The sequence below is a fragment of the Carassius auratus genome, chromosome 30 (assembly GCF_003368295.1).
Source record: "Carassius auratus strain Wakin chromosome 30, ASM336829v1, whole genome shotgun sequence".
Taxonomy (NCBI): Eukaryota; Metazoa; Chordata; class Actinopteri; order Cypriniformes; family Cyprinidae; genus Carassius; species Carassius auratus.
Window position 1 is genome coordinate 1,760,752 of NC_039272.1, and position 17,752 is coordinate 1,778,503.

Here is a 17,752-nt window from a genome sequence, read left to right on the forward strand (position 1 = left end):
GCAGTGCGGGTCCCATGATGTGTATGTGTGTGTGCGTGTGGATGCAATGTGGGTGTGTGTGGACACGTAATAAGTGTGTTTTGGGTTTCTCGAGGCTGTATGTTTTTACTCCTGTCCGCCCACAGCAGCAAATTGCCTCTTTTAGCTCTGAAACACAAACAGAACTGAGCCAGTTCTACTTGGAACATGTTTTAATGTCTTAACCACGGAGCTCCGGTTCGGTTCAGCACCGTTCGGCGGCGGCAGCAGCGGCAGTTCTGGGCGGGTTTGATGCTGCTGGACTCACGCTAAAGGGGAGGTGAGGAAGGAAATGGCGGCCGATCTTCATAAATATCCGTGATTTTAGAAAAAAATAAAATAAATAAAAGACATTTTCCCGTGACTTCGTTCGGGATATTCGTCTTTACAGAGTCGTTCTTATGTCAAAACAGTTTGGGCCATTACTGAGAATTAATAAACACTAATGTGCGTCGTATGAAGAAATGTAAAGTTTTAAAAGGGATTTGCAGCGAGTTTCACGTTGTTTTGGTGGGTTTTGGGCGGTTTTAATGACTGTTAGAAGAGCTGGAGGCCCATTAGCATGTTAGCATGCTAGCCCGTGTTTACGGAAATCGAACTCCACATTAAAAACACAATTATTAAAATTTCACATGTTACACGAATACACAGAGATTTTGTGTGATTAATGAAGTTTATCTAGTGTTTTATGGTTAGATTTTCCGTACGGTAATGTTTTTGACAGCAGATGTTTGATATTTATTATTAAAGTCATAACGAATATACACACGTCCTTCACACAGACAGGCGCCCGTCTATAACCTCATTCAGTAACTGCATCATGAATCGTTATGGTTGTTACATGTGGATGTTGTTTTTATATGCAAATATTGAAATTATATTAAATATTATATGCAAATATCCCCACTGCAGTGTGGGGACACTTATAAACTCCAGAAGAAACAGAAGATGTTGAGAAAATGATAGCAGCTCAGGACCTTCAAACAGACTTCCACCAGTAAGTACCAGACACAAGCTAACTAACAAACTCCTTCTCAAGACAGACTCTGTCTCAAAACCTAACTGTTGAGCATTTATGAGCATCATACACACATTAAACAAGAAATCCAGCACCTGCCACATGACAGCTTGCTTACTGTGTGCTTGTGTAAGGCCTAACTAAAACAACACTGTGTTCATGATTGTAGAAAAACAGCTCATTAAACTGTGTCTTGGAGTTTCAGCCCTGTATGCATACAAAACACATCTGACCTCTTGTTAGAGCTCTGTAAACACCAACAATAATGAAAGCACCTGTTAAATACATACACCTGAAATACTCCACATACACACTGCTCTAATCACTGGTGCCTTGTTTGTTTAGGGAAGGATACTCTCGGCTCTCGGACACTGATCTTGAAGATCTCGAGGGTCGGAATGTTAAATCTGGCAAAGGAAAGGTACCTATCAGACAGTGAACTTTCAGAAAGGCATTCAGTTCTTTTATCACACAATCAGCTTTCGAATACACTGTTAAACAGAAATGAGCAAGGCTGCGCGATTAATCTCATATAAGCGAAACTGCTATATGGTTTAGTGTGATTTTATTTAAATAAATAAATGAGTTGTGAATTTTGAAATCACAGTCTGAGCCATTCAGCAATAGAAGCTTGTTTAATTCAAATGTTCTTGCTTTTTGCTATTTCTGTCTAGAAGGGGAAAAAGGCCCTTGGAGAGAAGTTGAAGGGGTCAGAGGTGAGAGGTCGGGTAAATGGGCACCATCAGGAGAACGACATGGAGAATCTCAGTTTGTTTGAGATCGTCAAATTGGGCAAGAGTGCCACACAGGTACCAGCATACACACTGATCTGTCAGACTATATTCATTTACAGACACACACGCTCTCTGTCTCAAAGTGCTCGGATTGTATCATCAGAGTAAATCAGCAGTTGGTGTGGTTAGTTATTATATCCAGGTCTAACTGCAGTGTATGCTTTCTGTGTAGGCTGTGCGTGTAGGAAAGAAGGTTTAACTGAGCGAGTGTGTGTGTGTTTACTTTCTCTCTCTCTCTCTCTAGTCAGTGGTTGATGATTGGATTGAGTCCTATAAGACGGACAGAGACTCTGCCCTGCTAGAACTCATCAACTTCTTTATCCACTGCTCCGGTTGTAAAGGTGTGTGTGTATTCTGAGGAGTAAATGAGTTTACATAATTCAAGTTTATATTTTGTCTTATTGAATGTGTATGTTTTTTATAGGTGCGGTGAGCTCTGAGATGTTTCGGCACATGCAAAATTCTGAGATCATCAGGAAAATGACGGAAGAGTTTGATGAGGTTTGTTAACCTGTTTATACCACAGACATTTCCATAGGTAGAATTAGGGCTGGGCGATATATCGAATATTAGCGATAGTATCGGAATAATTTTGACGACGATGTAAAATTTGAATATATCGGGAATATCGAATATTTCAAATTCAAGCATACTTTCCCAAAAGAACGCGCCGAATGTCCAAAAATGGAACCTGTAACTGCTGACTGCTCTACGCCCCTCTACTACGAGAGCTTAAAGGATGGGTGAAATGCTCGTTTTCACTCAATATCCTGTTAATCTTGAGTACCTATAGAGTAGTACTGCATCCTTCATAACTCCAAAATGTCTTTAGTTTTATTATATTCATAAGAGAAAGATATTCTGTACCGATTTTTCCCGGAAAAACACGAGTGTCTGGAGGCGTGACGTGTGGGCGGAGCTAAAGAATCACGAGCGCCAGTAGGCTTTTGCGTTGAGGGCGTTTGGAAGCTGTGACATTACCGTGAGGGAAAACCCATCATCCAAAACAAACCATGGCTAACAGTCAGATTCAGCCGTTTATTTATGACCCAGAATCAGATCCCGAGGCTGAAACTGAACGAGAGCAGCAGCAGCAACGACTCGCTCCGAGTGGGGCTCGAACCCGCGTCTCCTATGGGAGGCGGACGCACTAACAAGGAGGCAGAGATATTTTAAGCAGTTTTACTCACCGCCTGCTGTTCCAACACATGATCGTGACCCTTTTTCGTTGGGACTGCATCATCCTTAAGAAATAAACGATGCGCAAATCCGTCGTCAAACTGGGCCTTGTTTGTAAAACAAGCATTTTCAAAATGCAGGGAACAAACACAAACACTTGCACAACTCCGTTGATGCTCTGTAAAAATAAACTCCATCCACTGGTCCCTTAATCCAGTTTTTTCTTTGGTAATCTGTGCAGGGTTGTCTTGCCCTGGCAACCAAAAACACACTTCTTTTGTGACATTTCGCGACGCTCTCGCTCTGATCAGTGAATGTGTCTGCTCTGCTATACAGGAGCGTGCGCTCTTCCAGCAGACGTGCCCTCAGGACCCATATAAGGAAATTCCGCTCCATCCAACGTCACACAGAGCCATACTCGAAAAAAACTTGTGACAAACCGGAAGGAGTATTTTTGGAACAGAAATACTCCTTCAAACGTACAACTTAATTTTTGAAACTTTGTCCATGTTTAGCATGGGAATCCAACTCTTTAACAGTGTAAAAAAACTCAGTATGCACGAAATAGCATTTCACCCCCCTTTAATGATAGCGGTTGCCAGATAACAAGAGTTTAAATCTCTGAATCAGAGCTCCACTGTTACAAGGATACATTTTGTGCCTGGTGTTTGCTTATTTTAAGCAATCTGGCAACCATGCGCACATGCTCACTCCTCATTGCGGAAGAGCCGCCACCGATAATCTGAAAACATTAACAAGCTGGAATTGAGCGATCTAATGAAAGCGTCGTTCAGCCGGTCTGTGTTCTGTCGTGAGATCTCAACTGTATTGTTTGCATTTGTGATCGCAAAATAAATGCACTTACTCGACCGCTGATGTTTGAATAGAGAAACATAGGCTATGGCCAATTGGAATTACTATTGGGGAATTTCACTGATATGTTTACCAGTTTCCATTATATAGACAGAGAGAATGCAAAAGTCTTTGGTATTCATTTATATATATTTATATATAAATTAGCTACGGCTTCAGCAACTAGCTCCCCATCTAAGAGGGTTTTTAATGTCAGTAGGAACATAGTTTCATGCCACAGAGCTTCTCTTAAAACCGCAGACAGTTGACAGACTTGTGTTCTTAGCTTAAAAACTTGTTAAAAAAATAAAAATACAATACTTATCCCAGTTGCATAGTATAAATTGTGAATTGCATGCACTAAAAAGTTGACAGAATGCACTTTCTGCACTTAATTTGCACTGCTTCAGTTACATATAGGCCTACATGTATTCATTTAATAAAAAGCAGTAAGTGATCTCTTGGTGTAGATTTTTTTAACTGCTTAAATAAGCTGTTTAATCTAATTTATTTTTTTTATGGGCAAAAGAAAATCATTTTTTTTTTATTATTTAAATGCAAATGGAAACATATCGAGATATATATCGAATATCGTAAAAATTTTGACAATATTGCGATATCACTTTTTTTTATATATCGCCCAGCCCTAGGTAGAATCTATGATGGGATGGAGGAGATTAGATACTGTAAATGTATATGGAAAAAGAGTGTGTGTGTGTGTTTAGGACAGTGGCGATTATCCGCTGGCAATGGCAGGTCCAGTGTGGAAGAAGTTTAAATTAAACTTGTGTGAGTTCATCGCGGTCCTGGTCCGACAGTGCCAGTACAGCATCATCTATGATGAGTACATGATGGACACGATCATCTCTCTTCTCACCGGCCTGTCAGACTCACAGGTCAGAGCGTTCAGACACACCAGTACCCTGGCAGGTGGGTGACTTTGGGCTAGCTACTGTGCAGTATTCAGAATAACATACTACAACATAGGGGTGGGCGATATGACCAAAACATCACAAGATTAGTAATTTTATTTCATGGTAACAATATATATCATGATATAATTAGTTTAGCAAAATGTTTGATGCCATAGAAATGTATGTTATAATTCTTGTCACCAGGCTAATACTAGACTAAATTATAAATAAATAAGAAATAAGCAACTTTCATGGTATGAAGTAATACAAGTTATAAAAACACTGCATATTCTTCACAGTGTAAAATAAATATTTTTTTCTTATTATTAAAGTTACAAAAGTGATTTAGACAAGAGCAGTAAGAGATTTTCTCTTTTGTTGTTTGACAGCAGCTCTTTGATGAGACAGCAGGAATATTAGACTGCTGTCACTTTAAGAGCTGCCCGAATCCAATATACTGTTATACATGCATTTTCTTTCTCAACTGTTTGCTTTTACTTAAGACCTAAATTACTGTGTTTGAGGATACTTGCAAAAATTGGTATTTTTACCCTCTAACTTAATTCTGTCTTCCCGTGCGCATGCATCTCTGACAGTGCTCAGAAACAGAATGTCTCTCAGACAGCATGCACATACACCTAAATTAGCTCTCTTTCACTGCTGATTTGTGCTTATGCGCTTTCAATGGCAAATCACTTGTTTTAAACTGCAGTGCTTAAAAACACATGCAAACGATATGTTTTCATGACCATGTAGTACAATGCCATGTGAGTGTGTAGCCAACATTACAAAGAATTGTGATAAAGTCGTGAATCGTGATATTTAAAAACCTGTGATATATTTTTTCCAAATGATATCGCCCACTCCTAGTATGAATTATACACTGAACTTTTCTTCCACTGTATTTCAGCCATGAAACTGATGACTGCCTTGGTGAATGTTGCTCTGAATTTGAGCATTAATTTGGACAACACACAAAGACAATACGAGACAGAACGCAACAAGAGCATTGGGAAACGAGCCAATGAACGCCTGGAGCTCCTGCTGCAAAAACGCAAGGAGGTGATGCACACACACACACACATACACACACACACACACATATACATCCATATACTCAAAAACCTTGATTCAAACATGTTCTATTGTAATTACTAGCTCCAGGAAAACCAGGATGAGATTGAGAACATGATGAATGCCATTTTTAAAGGAGTATTCATCCACAGATACAGGTAAGCAAACATCCCAATAATTGACTGACTGATTCAAGAAATTCATATTTTGAAATGATCTAAGAGCTGCTTTTTCTCTTGTAATTGTGTGCAGGGATGTGATAGCTGAGATCAGGGTTGTCTGCATTGAAGAGATTGGTATGTGGATGAAGATGTACAGTGATGCTTTTCTTAATGACAGTTACCTGAAGTATGTGGGCTGGACCATGTATGATAAGGTATCGCAAACATTCACACAGATTGGTTGTTATATACAGGTCAAACCTGTCCACATCTTACGTCTCATCCATTTACACTATTTTTAATTCCCCAGCAAGGTGAGGTCCGTCTGAAGTGTCTCACTGCTCTTCAGGGTTTGTATTATAGCAGAGAACTCAATGCCAGACTGGAACTTTTCACCAGCCGCTTCAAGGTGAGTCTTTCTCCAGGACTCTTGCTATGCCAACAACGTCTCCAAGTGTGGATTCCCATTCATCACTGAAAAATGTAGTTTCTTACCAACAGTTCTCTCATTCTTTGTCTCTGTAGGATCGGATTGTGTCCATGACTTTGGATAAGGAATATGATGTTGCTGTTCAGGCCATTAAGTTGCTGACGCTGGTCTTGCAGTGAGTTCAGCATTCAGTCTTAATTTTCTTTTAGAGGTGTCCTTTTACTATGTGATTGTGTTTGTTTGTGCACACAGGAGTAGCGATGAGATTTTGACGGCAGAAGACTGTGAGAGCGTCTATCACTTGGTTTACTCCGCCCACCGACCCATTGCCGTGGCAGCAGGGGAGTTTCTCTACAAAAAGTAAGTGTCACACTTTTTTAAATGCCAGTGTAATTAAACACATTACTTCTTATCCATAATGCATCTGATGCTCACCATGACTGACTGATTCCTGTATGCTGGTGCTGTGTTCCCAGGTTATTCAGTCATCATGGTCCAGAGGATGAGGGGCGGCCCAGAAGAGGCAGACAGTGTTTGAATGCTAACCTCATCAGAACGACTGTCTTGTTCTTTCTTGAGAGTGAGGTGTGCTTGATGCGCTCAGCGTGCTATGTCACTTCTTAATGTCTTGGTATAGAAATATTTTGACTGGGCAGGTCATAGTATTTCACATGTCTGTTTACTTCTCTGAGATGCCAGTGCATTGTATGAGAACAAATTGTGACAAAGGCAGTTAGAGATTAAGAATGTAGCCTGTAATTTATTCCTCTGAATAGAATAGTAAACCGTGAGACAGTAGGTTGGCTTTTTAAGATATCCTGAAAGTTTGTGTGTTTTAGCTGCATGAGCATGGTGCCTACCTGGTGGACAGCTTGTGGGATTGTGCGTCAGAGCTGCTGAAGGACTGGGAGAGTATGATCAGCCTGCTGCTGGATGAACCTTACCCCGGAGAGGAGGGTACATGGCTATTTGTGTCAGGATCAAAATTTGGCTAAAGATCATTCTTACCTAAACTATTTAATCCCCATGATTTGTGTGTTTCAGCTCTCACTGATGCTCAGGAAACCGCTCTGATTGAGATCATGCTTTGTGCTGTCAGACAGTCTTGTGAGTGTCACCCACCCATCGGACGAGGCCCTGGCAAAAGGGTGAGACACACATACAAACAACATTTTGGTTTCACCATATTAGTGAGAATGTCCCATAGATACAAACGTTTTTACATGGAGAAACGTTTTTTTTATTTATTTTTTTATCTTCTGGCCCTGAACCTAAACCAAAAAGGTATTACTGGATAAAATTTTGACATGAAATATAAATTCACCCTATCTATAATTGTGTTTCTCTGGTAATGTATGCTGGACTAATTATTTAGTCCATTTAAACCCTGCATGTTATGCTCACATTCGGATCGGCCTTCATCAAGTCAAGAACCTCATTAGTAGATCCAAGAACCTGTTCTATATTGATTCTTTTTCAATAGTCTGGTCTGATCACTCTGATGTACATCATAATATGGAAGAAACCTGTTGCTATTTCTTTCATCACAACTCTGAAGCAAACACATTTTGCCGATTGTTCTTTTCAAACAGAGAGAACCCACTTATGTTGTCACATGTTCTTTTTTTTGGCATTTTTACTATGTTTGTGAGGATATTTTCAAAACTTTGGATATCACAAAACCGTAGTAGCCAAACATATAACTCATGCACACACAAATATTTTCAATCCAGAAAATTGTCAATCGTGTTAAATGATGAATAGATCAAATGATTTTCTAAACCGCCCATAAATAAATATTCTATTATTTCCTACTTTTCATGTTTTTCAAATGTGCATGCTGTTTCTTATTCTGGCACAGGTTCTAACAGCTAAAGAAAAGAAAACCCAGCTGGATGATCGAACGAAGATCACTGAAACATTTGCTGTGGCTCTGCCTCTGTTACTGGCTAAAGTGAGTGATTGTGTGCTTGCCAGATGCGTGCAATGCATCAGTTGAATAACAAACAAATGTAAATTATGTAAATGTAAAGATCACTTTAAGAAGTATTGTGCAGTATTGTTTGGCTTTTTGGGGATAAAGCAATGCTCCACATCTCACTGCATACAGATATCCCAAATAAGTGATTGCAATCTAAATAACGATGGAAAGTGATTTCTGAAAAACTATTTCTTTCTGTCTCTTTCTTAGTATTCAGTGGACCCAGAGAAGGTCACTAATCTGTTGAAGTTTCCTCAGTATTTCGATCTAGAGATCTACACAACTGGTCGGCTGGAGAAGGTACTTATTCACATACAAAAAAATGTAATAAAATGTATCGCATAGTACACTACATATTGTGCTCATAAAATAAGTCACTTTTTACATGAAGAAAGTTTACAATAGTAGTAACATATTTTAATCCATACATGAAGTCAAGAAATGACTGATAGTTAATGTTTTGTTGTAGTAGTTCTAGAAGTAACTCTTGTGCTGATGTCCTGCAGCATCTGGATGCTCTGCTGCGCCAGGTCCGTGATGTGGTGGAGAAGCACACAGACACCGATGTACTAGAGGCATGTTCCATGACATTCCATGCACTGTGCAATGAGGAATTCACCATCTATAACCGTGTAGATATTGTCCGCAGCCAGATGATTGATGAACAGATCGATAAGTTCCACCGTCTGTTGGAGGACGTCCTGCAGGAGGTGTGCGTGCTAATTTTCTCTGGGACTGTTCGTTGTGATTTCACCAGATTCAGTTTTAACGGTTTCGTTTCTTTAAGGGAGAGGAGCCTGATGAAGATGATGCCTATCAAGTTTTGTCAACACTCAAAAGAATCACAGCCTTCCACAAGTACGAACACACTTTTTGATAAATCTGAGAAATTCCAAAGGTCCTAAAACAGACCTTTTATTATTATTATTATTATTATTATTATTATTTTGATTTTGGAGTTAATTAAATAAATTGTTACATGTTTTGTGAGTTTCACATTCATAGACTTTCTTCATCATAACTGTGTTTGTACTCCTTGCAGTGCCCATGACCTCACTAAATGGGACCTTTTCACCAGCAACTACAAACTTTTGAACTCTGGCCTGCAGAATGGAGATATGCCTGAGCAGGTACTGAATACTGATCCAGAGGCTTAACTCACTTTATTTCACTGGCCCGGTTTCACATGCTCTTCTGCAGTGAAATGTTGCTCTTAAACAATTTAATGTTGCTTTAATGACCAGTAATGGCATAAATTGGAGCAAATTGCTTTTACAATTTTTGTTCCCCAGATTCATTTAGAGGAAATTCAATTACATAAATTCATAATCAAGGAATATTAATGTTTTTAAGAAGAAGAAAAAAAAAATTTAGTGATCTTGACTGGATAAGAGAACATGAATACAAAGTTAGACCTACAGAATAATGTAACAGATACATTTTTTGTATTAATATAATAATCAGTTTTTAGCTAGCAGTACAGAAAAAGCCCCTTAAACTCAAAATAATTATCAAATAATTACATGTTGCCTTTTTTTTTATTTATTTTTTTAAACAGTCTCTACTACACTTCTCTACAGGTCATGTGTTTAATTATATTATTTTGTTTTGCCTTTATAGATCGTGGCTCATGCACTCCAGTGCACTCACTATGTCATACTCTGGCACTTGGCTAAGGTCTCGGAGTCCAGTGCCAGCAAGGTACAACACACATACACGCCCAGAGCTGTGTTGAGACTGTCATTTGTGAGCGTTTAGTCACTATCGTCCCGTTTCAGGATGATATGGTGCTGTTGCGAAGACAAGTGAGAGCCTTCTGTATGATGTGTCAGAGGTACCTGAATAGTATCAGCACTGTTGTCAAAGAACAGGTGAGTCTGACCTGCCACACCAGGACCCGACATCCTTTCATGTATAGGGGATTCTGGGAAAATGAACTGTGTTTTTGTGTGTTGTAGGCCTTCACCATTCTCTGTGATGCACTCCTGATCTTCAGTTATCAGATTGTAGCGTCGGGGCGGGAAGCTTTAGAGCCCTTGGTGTTCAGTCCAGATGCATCCTTACAGAGCGAACTACTCAACTTCATCCTTGATCACGTGTTCGTTGACCAGGATGAGGACAGCAGCACAGGTAAATGACGATTAGGATAGAAGACTGCTCTGATTCACTTTAAGGTGGCACACACACTACTGTGTGTGAATATGAGTGTATAACAGCAAGTATGCAATAGGGCTGGGCCAAAAAAAAAAAAAGATTTCGATTCGATATCGATTCTCAATAGCCGCAAATCGATGTTTTCTGGTGTTTAGTTCAGCAAACATTTAAAACAAACTCTGATTAATGTGAATCTTATCATTAGTCTTCTCCACTAGATGTCAGCCTTATGCAATGTTACAACTGGTTACAACGGAAAGCCTCTCATTCATTAAGTGCTTATCATAGTAGAGATTCTGTTGACAAGAACCAAAAACAAAGGAATATGCACGATTTGCAATGCTCAGGTAAAATTCTATAGTAATGCTACAAATGTGTGGATGCATTTGACATCATGTGTAAAGGCGCTATAATTTCCGCAGTGAATGAATGAATGGTGGATCGGGATGCACATTTCTTTACAGGGACTTAAAGGTTAGGAATCGGATACTTGTTGTCAAATTTGATTCTGGCTATCGTTTCCTATGCACTCTTTTTCCCTTCATCTTTGAGGACCGGACATAGCGATCTACTATGGTTTTCCTCATTAATCTAAGGGCTCCAATGTTTGGCTACATTTGCAATCAGAGGGCCAAACAAGCGAAATATAATATCTGTGATAGCTAAACATGTTGGAAGAGAGGTGTCACCACCAACATGACAAAGCACTTTAATTGAATAGATCGTTCAAGAACACGAGCATGATTCAAACACCAACGTGATTCTGTTCCTATATTACAATGATTTGTCTCTTTCATTCTTCCACCTTTGACGTTGTGTGATCAATGTTGTGATCACTCAGTTTGGCAATTTAAATTTGTGTTTGCACTGCCACTGACCTAAAGAGAGCTGCTGCCATCTCATGAAAGTAATTTTGACAATTCAAATGGAGATTTATCGATTACATTGTTACACCAGTAGGTGGCGAAAAGGGGCTGTTAAAATGTATTTGTCTTTGAATCATAGAAGAGATTCGTTCAAGAACGCTGATTCATCCAGTTATGAAACAAGTACATCTTGAGTGAGTCATTGAATCATTTATTCATAAATTACATGTGATTTTGTTTAGTTGTCTAATGTTTTCATTCAGAATCATAAGAGAACTACAATTTCCATTTGGGGAAAAACAAACAAACAAACAAACAAACAAACAAACAAACTCAGTTTTGTCCAGAATCATGCTGTTCTATTTTGCACACAAACGGCTCTTAAAGAGTCCAGTTTTTATGTAGCATGTTGATTTTTGTTCATGGTATTCAGCTCTAATAAATATTTTTCAAAAAAGATACAGAGGATAAATGTTTGATATAATTAATCACATTGGAATCGAAACTGAGAATCGAAACGAATCGTAATCGATAAGCAGAATCGGAAATTGATCAAATTCAAACGATACCCAACCCTACATATGGATTTGTTTTCTGATGTTTTATATTTTAGACCATGTAAATGTTGTTTACCTGGACTTTCAGTGGAGGGACAGAAACAGCTCTGGTTTCATTAAAAATATCTTAATTTGTATTTTGAAAATGAATCAACTTATGGGTTTGAAATGAAATTATTGTGAGAAAATTATGACAGAATTTTCATTTTTGGGTGAATTATTCTTTAAGAAACCTCTTAGGAAACAATGCTGCTTTTGGAACAGAAATGAGATGCTGAACCTTTTATGATGAGACGTAATCTATTAAATAAATAATTTGTGCAAAACTTAACACTACCAGTCAAAAGTTTGGTCATTATCTTTTTTTTTTCTTTTTTTTTTTCCCTTTTTTACAGTATGTTATGATTAGTTATTATCATTATTAAATTCTGCCTGATTGTTGACTGCAATTTTTTTTTACTATCCTGAGAAATTTATTAAACTAATTTTTGGTTGTGTTTTGCAGATGATGAGGCTGGTAAGATTGAGGCGCTCCACAGACGCAGGAATTTACTGGCCGCCTTCTGCAAATTAATAATCTACAGTGTGGTAGAGATGAAGACAGGAGCAGATATCTTCAAACAATACATGAGAGTAAGTCTCATTTATGTTGTTACATTCCTCTGTGTTTGTTACTTGATGCTTGCATTGACTCCCTGTCTCTGTCTGTGTGTAGTACTATAATGATTACGGTGATATCATTAAGGAGACCATGAGTAAAGCACGTCAGATCGACAAGATTCAGTGTGCCAAGACTCTGATCCTCAGCTTACAGCAGGTGAGGCAATGCTTCCCTCCTTACTCAGACCGGTTCTCCCAGCAACACTGAATAACAGAAGTGTGATGTTTGTGTTTCAGCTGTTTAATGAGATGCTGAATGATCTGGGCTGTAACTTCGATCGGTCCACATCTGCGTTCTGTGGGATTAAAGAGCTGGCCCGACGCTTCTCACTCACGTTTGGACTCGATCAAATCAAAACCAGAGAGGCCATTGCAATGCTCCACAAGTAAGACAATTTAAACACGGTTGCTGTGAAGTCCCAGCTGTGTTCTGGTTCTTGATCTCGAATCTTTGGATGAGAGCTCCAGCCACTTTCTTTATCCTGTTTGTGTAAAACTGTATTTTTTTATATAGGGAATTTAATTCTGGCAACAGCATTAACATTAAAACCATTTAAGTGGAAAAAGGGAAAATTTATGTCTTTTGAGACCGTCACAGAGTGTGTGTTTTCTGTGTTTAGGGATGGAATAGAATTTGCCTTTAAAGAACCCAGTCCACAGGGGGAGGGCGGCCCTCCTCTAAACCTCGCATTCCTTGACATCCTCAGTGAGTTTTCCTCCAAACTACTGAGGCAGGACAAGAGGACTGTGTAAGACACTCACATTGAGAATCCCTGCGGTCTCAGATCCCTCAAAGACCCAAGTTTTTATATTCATGATGCAGTATTTTTTGGAAGCCATTAGTTGTAAAAAAAAAACATTTCATTTAGGTACTATTTGCATTGTAATATGGATAAAGGTTGCAAAACACTTGCCATTTTGCTAAATTTCTAAGAAAGTGTAAACCAGCACACAAGTGTATTTGAAAAATAATAGATTTGAACCAGTAAATTTGAGAACTGGTATTTAAACTTAAATATTAAAAATAAAAAGTATGTTTTTCTTGTCAATGAGAAATTGACAAATCAGATCAGAAAACAGCCGATTTTTTTTGCATTTACTTCACTGTGTAAAAACAGTAGAAAAAAGTTTGACACCTAATGCCAGCGTTGAATTTTTGCTATGCTTTGAACAATGCTTTTATATGTATGTTAAAATTTAGCCCATATAAGCCTTTTCCCGTCGCTAGACACACAGATAAAAAATTACCTTTCTTAATAGATTTTTTGGTTTGGTTTGAAAAGTGTTAAATATGTCAGCCTGTTTGGTGACGTGTAAATGTAAAATACACAAATGTTGAAATTCTGTTACACTGGGTCTCTGAAGGTTAATGGTGTATTTTTCTTTAAATTAGCATCTCTATTGAAGTATGTTTCTGTTTATTGTTTGACCTCCGATCTCTCCCATTAGGCACCTGTATCTAGAGCGGTTTATGACCTTTCAAATGGCCCTGCAGAGGGACGACTGCTGGTTACCGCTCATCTCCTACCGTAACTCTCTGCAGGCGGGCGCTGATGATGACACTATGTCTGTCATCAGCGGAATGAGCAGCAGGAGCTCCACCCGCAGTCGCAGGAGCAAAGCACCTGCCGCCAGCAAGAGAAAACTACCCGAGGGTACCTATGCATTGAATCGTAATTATATGATTCATTAGAATCTTTATAGATTCATCTCTAATCTTAAGGGTAAAACTGATTTCCTGTTTCATTGTCTTCTCTCTATGTCTGTCTCTCAGAGGACAGTAGCTGTAGCAGCAGTGACGTGAGCTTGTGGGTAAATCGTGAGCAGAGTGGGCCACACACTCCTGCAATGATGTCATCTCCACACATCGTCTCTACTGTCCTGCGGGATGCAAAGAAGCTCCGCCCTGAGCAGGGGTACATGGGAGTTTACAGCATGAGCAACGAAACACCACACACACCTCTGCAGCAGCAGCACCAACACATGGACTACAAGTAAGCACAGAAAAACTAAAAAGTTTTCCACATATTACATAACACACACACACATACCCTTATCAGTAAAAAGTAGATTGAGAGCTGTTTTGTTTTCAGTTCTCAGGTCGCGTGGATGATGGCACAGAAACAGCAGCAGGAAAGAGCAAGCCTGCAGTACGGCAAGATGAGAGGCCACATTCAGCACACCATGTGAGTGCACATTCACATACATGTACTGGGATCAGTATGATTTTTAAAACATAGAAATGAATACTTTTTTTTCAGCAATGGAGTGAAATTGATCAAACGTGATAGTAAAAACATTTATAATGTTACAAAAGAATTCTGTCAAATAAATGTAGTTGTTCTTTTGAACTTTCTATTCAAAGCGTGTGAATATTAAGCTGTTTTCGACATTCATAATACATATTTTTTTGTCAAATGAGCATATTAAAAGTATGTTACATTGAAGAATAAAAAAAAGGCTGCTAAAAATGTTTTAATTAAAATATATTCAAATAGAAAAATAGTTTACTACTTTTTTTATATTACTGTTTTACTGTATTTATCATCAGATAAATGCTGATTGATGAATGTAAGATGTTTATTTCAATAACATTTATAAGTCATACTGACTTTTGAAGGGTATTTTCATACACATCCTGATGAACCTTTATGGATTATCTGGCCTGATTTATGAATTTCTTGTGATTTTGATATAATTTCAGCTTTTGCATCTTAATGCTATTTTGTTGACAAACTAGCATTGTTCCGTTTTATGGTTTTTGAATAAGGACTGCCACAGTAACAGGATTTGAACGTTTTTGATTGTGGTCACCAGCCCTTAAAATCTTACACGGTCATTTGCATTCTTGCCCTTATATTCATATTATATTATTATTTTAATTTTTTTTTAATTTGCTTGTCAGTCGGCGTGGCAGTGGGCTGATGGAGGACGATGAGGAACCGATTGTAGAGGATGTGATGATGTCATCAGAGGAACGACTGGACGACCTTAACGAGGGCATGGACTTCGACACCATGGACATTGATCTGGTAGGAATCAGTATTCAGGAAAGCATCATATCAACCAGTGAAAACCCTTTCTAATGCAAAGATTCACTGTTACTCAATCAGGTGCAGAGACACTAAGATAGCGTTGCTCATATCTTCCCATAATCCATCTAATCCGGTTTCCTTCGGCTGTGGGCTCGAGAGAAAACACATTTTGTGTGTCGTTGTTTTTAACTTTGCCTTTTTTTTGTTTTTCTGAAGCCTCCATCCAAAAACCGCAGGGAGAGATCAGAGCTGAAACCAGACTACTTTGACCCGGCCTCCATCATGGATGACTCTGTAAGCATTCTTTCATCTGCCTGTTTATTCATTCATTTATTAATCCACTTCATAATTTATTGATTAGATGTGCTTGTTAGAAATCCCTCAGATTTACATTAAAGGAGGGACCAGAGGATTATGTGTTTTTTTTTAATCTTGTGCCAGTAAGCACCCACACAACATTGTGGCACTTGTTTATTTTTTTCACAAAACTTCAAAAATCTAATTTGCTCGTTTGTTCTCGCTGTCCATTTACTCGTCACTGTTAACTGACAGATGAAATGCTAAGGAAGAACACAGTACTAAAGACCCACTCATGCCAAAAACGATATATAACAAAACAAAAACCTCATTCTGAAGTGACTCTGTGTGTGTTTTGTTTAACAGGTTCTTAATGTCTCCATGTTCTGAGATGGATACATGTGAGCGGTGACATGAGGTTTCCCTCCTCTGATTTCACTCCATGAACTAAATGCACATGATGGTGCTGCGTATCGTTCCCTCCTGAAAACACACCATAACTTTCCATCTGTACATATAACAGCCCACAGGGCGACAGACAAACATTTTCAGCATGAGATCAGACTTATCTTTTCATGCTCTTTTGTAATGGAGGTTTAAAAATAGCTTCTTTTTTTTTTTTTTTTTTACTCCTGGAGGAGTTTAGATTTTTAGGTAATTTTGTAAAGACAATCAGTTGTAAATGACTTTATAAAGGGTGATTTAAATCTTAAATTTATAACTCCACTTTCTTTAAAGGGTTTAGACTTGCAGTGTCTGTTTTTTTTCTTCACATTATATATGTATATGTTCTCTGAGAGCTCGAAGCACTTGTACTGATTGGTTAAAACTTAGAAATCCCACCCCTGACTCAAGAGTTAAATTAATTTCTTGATTTTACATTTTTTTGGTCAACATAAAATTTCAAAGGTATTTCTTCATTAAGGGCATTGCCCCCTATTTTCAAAGAAAAGCTCTTTCTGTAGAATATATCCAATTCCTTTTTAAATATTAGAAATAGTATTATAATATATTATTATATATCTTAAAAATATATATAATTATATATATGTATTATTTTGTTTTACACAAAATGTGTAATGTAATGTGAATCATTGCTGATTTATATTTAACTTAATGTTTTTATGTTTGGTATCCAACCTACCGTCACATTCACATTGCACCTGTCCCGAGAGAATCACTGATGTTTTATTAACTTTCATTTTGAAAAAGCTCCACTGTGAAAAATTCTGTAATCTTTCCCCTCTATGTAGTTCATTGTGGTTGTGGGTTGTTTAGAAGGTTAGGCTTGTTAATCGGAGTGAATTATGATGATTGTCTTTGTGGTGAGAAATCTTAGTAAATGTAACCATGGTGGTTTTATGCCTGGTAAATACATTTCTGCATGGAGCTTTTGATCAGGATTGGAAAGGAAACATCTTTTTGCGTTTCACACTTAGTTGGTCATTGGTCCCACTTTGATTTTAATTTTCAGTCCTGCAATGTCTTATTTCCAAAAGTGTGTGTGTGTATTTTAATGTATTGGACTGTACATAAAAACCAAGATGTTTTTATTCTATATACAAGATGTCAGTTGTATCATTTACTATGTTTATTGCATTTATATTTGGATATTAAATAAACCTTCCTGATCTTTAGCTATCATTGGCAGCGGCACATTTTGCTAAAATGCAAGAAATACATTCGTTACATTTTATTCAGTTGCTTTATTGAAAAATACTAGATCTCAGAATTTATGTTTTTGTCTTTATATTTGATTTTT

At 38.0% G+C, this 17,752-nt stretch overlaps 1 protein-coding gene across 3 annotated transcripts; it reads left to right on the top strand.

The window, feature by feature from the left end:
- Positions 1 to 20: 20 nt before the first annotated feature.
- Positions 21 to 17,633, top strand: stag2a (STAG2 cohesin complex component a). Of its 3 annotated transcripts, none has more exons than XM_026210665.1 (34): positions 21 to 298; positions 955 to 1,015; positions 1,382 to 1,457; positions 1,711 to 1,845; positions 2,075 to 2,171; positions 2,255 to 2,331; positions 4,587 to 4,791; positions 5,686 to 5,837; positions 5,934 to 6,007; positions 6,102 to 6,225; positions 6,321 to 6,419; positions 6,536 to 6,615; positions 6,693 to 6,800; positions 6,917 to 7,025; positions 7,280 to 7,397; positions 7,485 to 7,588; positions 8,302 to 8,394; positions 8,632 to 8,721; positions 8,928 to 9,131; positions 9,209 to 9,279; positions 9,464 to 9,551; positions 10,042 to 10,122; positions 10,200 to 10,292; positions 10,380 to 10,551; positions 12,504 to 12,631; positions 12,714 to 12,815; positions 12,896 to 13,044; positions 13,279 to 13,407; positions 14,108 to 14,331; positions 14,433 to 14,652; positions 14,752 to 14,844; positions 15,564 to 15,690; positions 15,910 to 15,987; positions 16,357 to 16,616. In XM_026210665.1, the coding sequence occupies exons 2-34, from the start codon at positions 978 to 980 to the stop codon at positions 16,378 to 16,380; spliced, it is 3,762 nt and encodes a 1,253-aa protein (XP_026066450.1). In that variant the 5' UTR covers positions 21 to 298; positions 955 to 977; the 3' UTR covers positions 16,381 to 16,616. The 3 variants fall into 3 exon arrangements, with proteins under 3 accessions (XP_026066450.1, XP_026066449.1, XP_026066451.1); XM_026210664.1 differs by having other exon boundaries at positions 22 to 298; positions 931 to 1,015; positions 16,357 to 17,633; XM_026210666.1 differs by having other exon boundaries at positions 22 to 298; positions 931 to 1,015; positions 14,108 to 14,313.
- Positions 17,634 to 17,752: the final 119 nt, after the last annotated feature.